Here is an 8,708-nt window from a genome sequence, read left to right as displayed (position 1 = left end):
CTATAGGTGTGTGTCACCACACCTGGCTAATTTTTTTTTTTTTTTTTTTTTGAGACGGAGTTTCACTCATATTACCCAGGCTGGAGTGCAATGGCGCGATCTCGGCTCACCGCAACCTACGCCTCCTGGGTTCAGGCAATTCTCCTGCCTCAGCCTCCTGAGTAGCTGGGATTACAGGCATGTGCCGCCATGCCCAGCTAATTTTTTGTATTTTTGGTAGAGATGGGGTTTCACCATGTTGACCAGGATGGTCTCGATCTCTTGACCTCGTGATCCACCCGCCTCGGCCTCCCAAAGTGCTGGGATTACAGGCTTTAGCCACCGCGCCCGGCACCTGGCTAATTTTTGTATCTTTTGTAGAGATGAGATTTTGCCATGTTGCCTAGGCTGGTCTTGATCCCCTGGGCTGAAGCAGTCCACCTGCCTCAGATTCCGAAAGTGCTGGGATTACAGGCTCGTGAGCCACTGCGCTGGGCCTCAAGCTTCTGTTCATCTTAAGACAACAATTTTGTGGAAATTGGTTACGGGAGCCACAGGACGCTGAGCCACTCTGGGCCAGGAGCTTGCTGGTCCTGGCAGCCTTTGAGAGTGCTGTGGATCTGCTTTCATCTTGGGGCCTGGTCTTAGGCACAGCGTGGCCTGGAAAGTGGTTCCCCTCATGGGCTGAGGGAGCTAGACCCTTGCAGCCACAGGTAGGACCCCATACCCACCCTCACTTTGCTTTTTTCCCCACTCATCCATGGAGACTTCCATGCTGCTTTTTATCTTCCCTGCCTTTCTCATGTTTTCATTTTGTGTCTTAAATGCTGTTGGAGTGGAGCGGACACCTCAGTGTGTGAACCTGTGCCAGAAGCCCGGGGGTTTGTTGGCATGGCCTGTAATCGGCGCGGAGGCTGGGCTTAGGAAGGCAGCAAGGTGGGGAGCCACCCGAGGATAGAGAAGCCTGAAAGCATGCCTGGAGGTGGGGTGTGGTGCGGTCAGGGAGCTGGAAGGTGTTCCATGTGACTGATAGACATCACAAGGTTTGTGGTGAGTGCCCAGAGATTTTTAAAAATTTTCTTTTTGAGATGGAGTTTCATTCTTGTTGCACAGGCTGGAGTGCAATGGCGCAATCTCAGCTCACTGCAACCTCCACCTCCCGGATTCGAATGATTCTCCTGCCACAGCCTCCCAAGTAGCTAGGACTACAGGCATGCGCCACCGCGTCCGGCTAATGTATTTTTAGTAGAGACAGGTTTCACCATGTTGGTCAAGCTAGTCTTGAACTCCTGACCTCAGGCGATCCACCTGCCTTGCCTCCCAAAGTGCTGGGATTACAGGCGTGAGCCACCACACCTGCTAAGATTTTAATCTGAGAAGGGATTTCTGGAGATTGTGAAGGAATTTGGACTTTCCCCTAAGGGCAGTGGGAAGCTGGCACTCCACAGGGTTCCGTGACACAGGCTTTGCTCCATAGTGTCCCTGCGGCATCCTGGGAGAGAAGAGGAAAGTCAAAGGCACGACTCCATTGAACTCACTGTGGTAACTCCCAAAGGAAACAGTGGCTGGGCCAGGCACGGGGACAGGCTTGTGGAGCGGTACATGGTGCCTGGAAGGCGGGGACACAGGCTTTTGTGATTGGCTGAATGTGAGAGGAGAGCATGCAGGAGAGGTCAGGAAGGACTTCCCCCATCCCTGCTTAGCCCCATGTTCTCAGTACACCTGTGAGGATCAATGTCATAGGTTTCCAGGCTGAGGATTACATACATGAGGGTCTACGGTGCACTCAGTACAGAGGTGGGGTCAGTTTCTACCTCAGCAGCCTCCCATTGTTGTCACTTCTCCTCCTCTGTCTCTGGTACTCCCACTTTCCTCTTTGTAGGGATCATTGTGGTGACATCAGACCTACCCCAAGTCTCCCCATCTCAAGATCCTCAACTTGGTTCTTTCTTTCCTTGTAGGGTCACGTATTCACAGCTTGTAGGGACTAGGATGTGGCCATTGTTCAAGCCACTGCAGTCATGGTAAAAATAAAAATTAAAATAAAATTTGCAAAGCCCTGATCAGCCTGCAAAGGGACAGGCAAAAGAGGGAGGGGATACAGGACACAGGTTTGGTGGTGTCAGGGTGAGGTTCGTCTCCTGGTGCAGGGGAGGCAAGAGTCGTCAGTATTTGTCGTTACTCTGTCCTGACTGGCCTCTGAGTTCTCCGTGTTCAGGAAGAAGGTAGTGAAGTTAAACAGGGCTTGCTGCTTTGTGGCTGTGGGTTTTTTTCACATCTGCTGATGTGTGAGGCTGGCCTCAGGCTAGAGTCCTGTGTCTGACACAGCCTTGCCCTCAAGGTTCTTCCTCCCTGTAAAGCAGTTTCTCCGCTCAGCATTTGGGGTCAGATCATCCTCCAGGGCTGCCTCGTGAGCTGTAGAAAGTTCTACACCTTCCATGGCCTCTGCCCACCAGATGGCAGCCAGTAGTTGTCCCCTTCTACACCTCCTCCCCGCTCCACTCCCACCAAACTCCCGAAACCGTCTTCAAACATGGCCAAATGTTCCCTGAAGGCCAAACTGTCCCCAGGGTGAAGGACCACTGCTGTGACGAAATGGCCCACTTTTCCCAGAATTCCTGACAGCCTGGTGCTCACTGTGTGCGGGTCCCTGAGACCATTCTCAGGTTGACCAAAAGGACTCACAGAACTCCTGAAAAGCTATAGTATTCACAGTTACAGTTTAGTACATTGAAAGGTTGCAGATTAAAATTACAAGGCTCGGTGTGGTGGCTCACGCCTATAATCCCAGTACTTTGGGAGCCCGAGGTGGACAGGTCGCCTGAGGTTAGGAGTGAGACCAGCCTGGCCAACATGGTAAAATCTTGTTTCTAAAAAAATATAAAAATTACCAAGGTGCAGTGGCATGCGCCTGTAGTCCCACCTACTCGAGAGGCTGAGGCAGGAGAATTACTTGAACCCAGAAGATGGAGGTTGTAGTGAGCCAAGATTGTGCCACTGCACTCCAGTCTGGGCGACAGAGACTCTGTCTAAAAAAAAAAAAAAAAAAAAAAAAAAAAAAAAAAAAAATTAGCATTCAGCTCCCAGTGGAGTTGTGTAGACAGTGTTTAATTCTCCAAATGATGATGTGGACCAGGAAGCTTACCCAAGCCTTGGTCCTTAGTTTTTTTATTGGGGGATCTGTTATGTAGGCATAGAGCCTGTATAAATTACTTTGGCTACTCAGCCGCTCCAGAGATTCGCCTAATACATTGTGGCCTAGTGCCCCAGGCAGGCAAAGACGTTTTATCGGGCAGGATATCCCAAGGTCTCAGAGGTTACCCCCAGCAGCCAGTCAAGGATCAGACCTTTCTTAAGAATTGGCATGGTGGCTCAGGCCTGAAATCCCAGCAGTTTGGGAGGCTGAGGTGGGTGGATCACTTGAGGTCAGGAGTTTGAGACCAGCCTGGCCAACATGCTGAAACCCCATTTCTACTAAAAAAATATAAAAATTATGTGGGCATGGTGGTGTGTTCCTGTAATCCCAGCTACTCAGGAGGCTGAGGCAGAAGAATCGCTTGAACCCAGGAGACAGAGATCGCAGTGAGCTGAGATCATGCTGCCATACTCCAGCCTGGGTGACAGAGCCAGACTCCATCTAAAAGAACAACAAAAAAATAGAATGTGCAGGGTGTGGACAACCCAGGCTTGCTAAGCCGGCCCTGCACATTCCCTGTAATGTATGTGTGATGTGGCAGTGTGACATTCCAGCATCATGGAATGATGAGTTTCGCGTTTACCTTTTTGGGGTAAGGGTCATTTTTTTCTTTTTCTTTCTTTTTTTTTTTTTTTGTTGTTGTTGTTTGAGACAGGGTCTCTGTCACTGAGGCTGGAGTGTGGTGGCATGATCACTACTCACTGCAGTCTCAACCTCTTGGGCTCAAGCAATCCTCCTGCTCAGCCTTGCAAGAACCTGAAACCACAGGCATATACCACCATGCCTGGCCAATTGAAAAAAATTTTTTTGTAGTGATAAGGTCTCCCTGTGTTGCCCAGGCTGCTCTTGAACTCGGGCTTAAACGATGGTCCCCCCTTGGCCTCCCAAAGTGTTGGGATTACAGGCGTGAGCCACTGTGCCTGGCCCACTTTGTTCTTTTGAGTAAGTTTAATGTTGGGAGTCAGGTAAATGTGTATGTTCCCATACCAACTCTAAATCCTGCAAGTTGCACATTTTGTCTTAGCCTATGTTATACTTTAAACCTTTCTTAGTAAAGAGTGTGAATGACTCCTTTCCAAACTTGCCATCTAATAGCAGTTCTAATCATTCACCTTCCGTTTCTTTTGTGTGTATTGGTGCCTTGCCTGTGCTCCCCTGGCACTGAGGTTGAATGCAGTTGTTTGCATTTTATTGTCTTTGTCTTCTATTTCAGCACTAAATTTGCTGTTCACTCCTCTCTCTCTCTCTTTCTCTCTCTCTCTCTCTGTCTCTCTCTCTGTCTCTGTCTCTCTCTCTCTGTCTACCCCCTCGTTTTCTTTAAGGACTTGAATGCCTGATTTGCCTGAAGAATGTTACATGTCTGTTCAGAGGAGAGATTGGGACCTGCCATGAAGGTCATGCCTGGAGGAGAGAGTCTCCCTGAGGAATTAAGCGTAGGAAAGGAGGTCTCAGGCACCAAAAGTGTTTTAGAGCAGTAGAGTTCTCAGAAGAGATTGCCTGGGAAATAAGAGTATCACTGGGGTGACATCCCAGCAGCTGCAAGTGTTGAGGCCCTTGTGAGATGGCCCAGACTTAGGTTCTGTGTTCCTGGACAGGAGTTGGTCCCCAGCATGCTGACATCTGCAGGAGATGATGCTGGTGGAAGAAGTTTGCCAAACCTTTGAAGGGAAAGGTAAGAACTGCCTAAAATATGGCATAGAGAAAGCAAAATTTCTGTATTGCATGGCTTGATACTTGATATTCCAGGAAAAGAAAAATTTTTTTCCTGAGAATATGGGGCAAGAAAAATGCCACCATTCAAACCTGGGAGAATGACAAGTGTTCAGCGTCTGGAGGGGGCTGCCTTTGACCTTTCTTCTAGCCCAAATGGGCGGGGGGCTGCCTTTGTCCGTTCTTCTAGCCCAAATGGGCGGGGGGCTGCCTTTGTCTGTTCTAGTTCTTCTAACCCAAATGGGAGTTGTTTTGCTTTTTTTTTTTTTGAGATGGGGTCTTGCTCTGTTGCCCAGTCTGGAGTCCAGTGGTGTGATCTCAGCTCACTGCAGCTTTGACCTCCACGGCTCATGCGATCCTCTCACTTCAGCTCCTGCTCCTACCAGTAGCTGGGACCGCAGACTATGCCTGGCTAATGTTTTTGTAGACATGGGGGTCTCACTTTGTTGCCTAGGCTGGTCTTGAACTTTTGGACTCAAGCAGTCTTCCTGCCTCAGCTTCCAAAGTGCTGGGATTCCTGGCATGAGCCACCACACAGGCCTTCGAGGTCAGAATTCAAGGCTCTTCATCAACTAGAAAGCAGTGTGCAAATGAAAGGCACCATCAGGTCGAGCGTGCGATCAAGTGAACAAAGGCAGAGATACAGGGTGCACTTCTGGAATGCTCAGTGGTTTCCAGTAACCTATTGGTGCCTGCAGAGGGTGTGCTTCAGTGCCAATGTGGCGATAGGAGTCAGATGTGGGGAAGGGTTTGGTGCCACATTCAAGAGGGTTTTTGCCAAACTCTTGGTGGGACAGTGATGTGACTGCTGCCAAGGGATTAGACAAGTAGAAGATAAGGGTTTGGTGACTGAGTTCAATAGAGAGGGTGACAGGCGTGCCCTGGCAGTAGGCAGTACTTCCAGCTGAGACCAAGGGAGGGCATGCCTGGACAGTACCCCCTCCCAGAGCCAAGGGAAGTTCCCTGTGCCGCCCTACTGGGGAGTGTCACATCCTCCTTGTCCCCATGCCCCCATTGTCATCATTTCTGAAACCAGCTTATGATCCACTGTGATATGCTAAAGGTACAATTACTTAGACATGTGGCCTCCGCCTCCCATACTTAGTCACAAAATGACAGGAAAAATGCCCCTCCTTTCCCTTGACTGTTGAGGGAGTTGCTGCTTGTCTAGGCTCACAGCTGAGTTGCCGTGCACGTGACTGGGCACTTGTCCTGTGCCTGAGGTACCGTAGGTCTGTACCCAGGCATGAGGCCTGTTGCTGTACCTGGGAAGCCCTGCTTGTCTCAGGCCGCCCCTCACATTATCTAGGTAGGGTGGGTGTGGGGTCTAGGAGCATGGGGAGCCGAGGGGCTGAATCCCTGCTTGTTCTCCACCCCAGGTTGCCTTCTGAGGACCTCTGCCCTCTCCACAGCAGCCTCTTGAGGTGCAAGGAGGAAATGGAAACACGTTCTCAGCTGGTTCCACCCCAGGTGAGTGGGGGTCTTTGCTGTCAGTGCCTTGGTCTCCACAGATGTAAAATAGATCCAGGAATAGCACCCGCCCCTGCAGGGTGTCACACAGGAGTGCTTTGCAGTGTTGACCAGTGCTTCCCAGTGAAGCACTTCAGCTCCCTGCAGTAAAGTGCCATACCTGTCACCAGCATGGCCGAGCCTAGAGATCCCTGGACTAGACCCAGCACAAGTCTCCCGTGCCTGTTCCACCAGGCCAGGTCTATGCTTTGGTCATTTTGTTTTTGGTTGTTTCTCAGGCCTTTGAGGATGGGTGGAGCTAAGCCCCACACCCCAAAAGCCACACTGGACCCTCAACCCGCATAGAAGCCCCTGGCTGGGGGAATGTCCCCTTAAAGCACTGTAGTGACCTGCAGTGTCCCCTGTAAATGGTGAGGGACCTCTCTTCCAGCCTTGCAGACGGTCGCGGTCTCACTGTGTCCTTATGTAGTGAGGAGAGAGAAAGAGCACACATGCCCTCTGATGTCTCTTCCTCTTCTTATTTTATTTTTGAGACAGGATCTCCCTCTCTTGCCCAGGATGGAATACAGTGGCACGATCTTGGCTCACAGCAGCCTTGAACTCCTGGGCTCAAGCAGTGCTTCAGCCTCGGTCTCCCAAAGTGCTGGTATTACAGGTGTGAGCCACCATGCCCAGCCTTTTCCTCTTCTTGCAAGGACTCTAGTCCTATTGGGTTAGGGTCCCACCTTTATGTCCTCATTTAATCTTACTCACCTTCTTAGATACTTTTTAAACATTTAACCTTAATCATCTTCTTAAACAGTCACTTTGGAAGTTAGGGTTCAACATGTGAATTTGGGGAACACAGTTCATTTCATAGCATTAGCCTTTTGAAAACACACCACAGCCCTCATTTGTCCTGCGGGCTGCAGTTTGCCCATCGCTATTTTAGAGCATCTTTTTTACCTCATTTCAAATCTGTGATTTTGTAAAGAGACAATGGGTGAAGATCTCCTAGTGGAGTTCCTGTCATTTCCAGTCCAGAAATCAGGACCACTGCTGTGACTGGCAAGAGGTGAGATGCCCAGAAAAGGAACGGTACAGACTACATACGTGGAGCTGTCCCAGTCCATTTGGGTTGCTATAATAAGATACCTTAGAGTGTTCAATTTATAAACAACAGAATTTACTGCTTACAATTCTGGAGACTGGGAAGTCCAAGATCAATGTGCCAGCAGATTTAGTCTGTTTGGGGCCTGCTGTCCCATAGATGGCACCTTTTATTGTGTCCTTTTATGGTAGAAGCTAAACACAGGCTCCCTTAAGCCTCTTTTATGAGGACATTAATTGCCTTGAAAAGACCCCACCTCTTAACACTATCTCATTGGGTATTAGATTCCAATGTATGGATTTTGGGGGGACACCAACATTTAGACCTTAGCAGGTCCTCCATGAGGGCATGAGGACCTGGGGTCCATGAGCAGTAACAAGTGCCCTATTTCAGGCATCTGTGTGCTTCGAGGATGTGGCTATGGCCTTCACACAGGAGGAATGGGAACAACTGGACCTGGCCCAGAGGACACTGTACCGAGAGGTGACACTGGAGACCTGGGAGCATCTTGTCTCCCTGGGTAAGGGGCTGTGCCCGTGGAAGGAGATTCTACCCCCAAGGACTCAAAGCTGTACTAGTTCTGAAGCTGTTCTGGAATGGGCTGGAAGATGTGGAAGCAGTTCCCTTTTGGGTACAGGGGTCAGGGGTTGCCCCTCATTCTACCTCTGGGACAGGTTTGTAACTTGTAGTCCCAGGAGTGGGGGATTTCCTTGCGATGGCACTAGGGGCTGAAGCCTGGACCCAGGACATGGTTCTTTGTTTCCAAGCTGAGGGCCAAGTCCTTTTTCCCTCTTTAACCAGGGCTTTTGCTTTCCAAACCTGATGTGATATCTCAGCTGGAGCAAGAAGAGGACCTGTGCAGGGCAGAGCAGGTGGCCCTCCAAGGTAAGAGCAGACCTTGTGGTGAGCAGCTCAGCAGTTAACAAACTTGGGCAGAGAGCTCTCCACAGGGCCCCAGGGGCCAAGGAGGGAGCTTCCTTTGGGGGAAGCTTCCTTGGGTGCTCTCTGCAGCAGTTCATCCATTCAAAGGAGTTCACTCATTCCATGCAGTTCACCTATTCAAAGTATGCTGTTCATGGCTTGCAGTGTCTTCCCCGAATCTGGAACCATCACTACAATCAGTTTTGGAACATGTTCATCATCCCAACCATTTAGGCTTATTTACTTGATTTGTTTTGTTGTTAATTAATATATTCGTTATATATATACAACCATTTAGGCTTATTTACTTGATTTGTTTTGTTGTTAATTAATATATTCGTT

At 49.6% G+C, this 8,708-nt stretch overlaps 1 protein-coding gene across 1 annotated transcript in view; it reads left to right on the top strand.

Annotated features, from left to right (window-relative positions):
- The window catches only part of ZNF544 (zinc finger protein 544), a 26,363-nt gene that overhangs the window by 9,721 nt on the left and 7,934 nt on the right, over nucleotides 1-8,708 (top strand). The window contains 4 exon segments of the mRNA XM_032263362.1: nucleotides 4,771-4,847; nucleotides 6,265-6,355; nucleotides 7,839-7,965; nucleotides 8,247-8,330. Of these exon segments, the coding sequence (XP_032119253.1) occupies nucleotides 6,323-6,355; nucleotides 7,839-7,965; nucleotides 8,247-8,330 (244 nt within the window). The 5' untranslated portion in view covers nucleotides 4,771-4,847; nucleotides 6,265-6,322.

This window comes from Sapajus apella, unplaced genomic scaffold, assembly GCF_009761245.1.
Source record: "Sapajus apella isolate SASKATOON/1434 unplaced genomic scaffold, GSC_monkey_1.0 scaffold135, whole genome shotgun sequence".
Lineage (NCBI taxonomy): Eukaryota > Metazoa > Chordata > Mammalia > Primates > Cebidae > Sapajus > Sapajus apella.
Note: the sequence above shows the minus strand (reverse complement) of the source record. Positions and strands in the feature narration are given on the sequence as shown.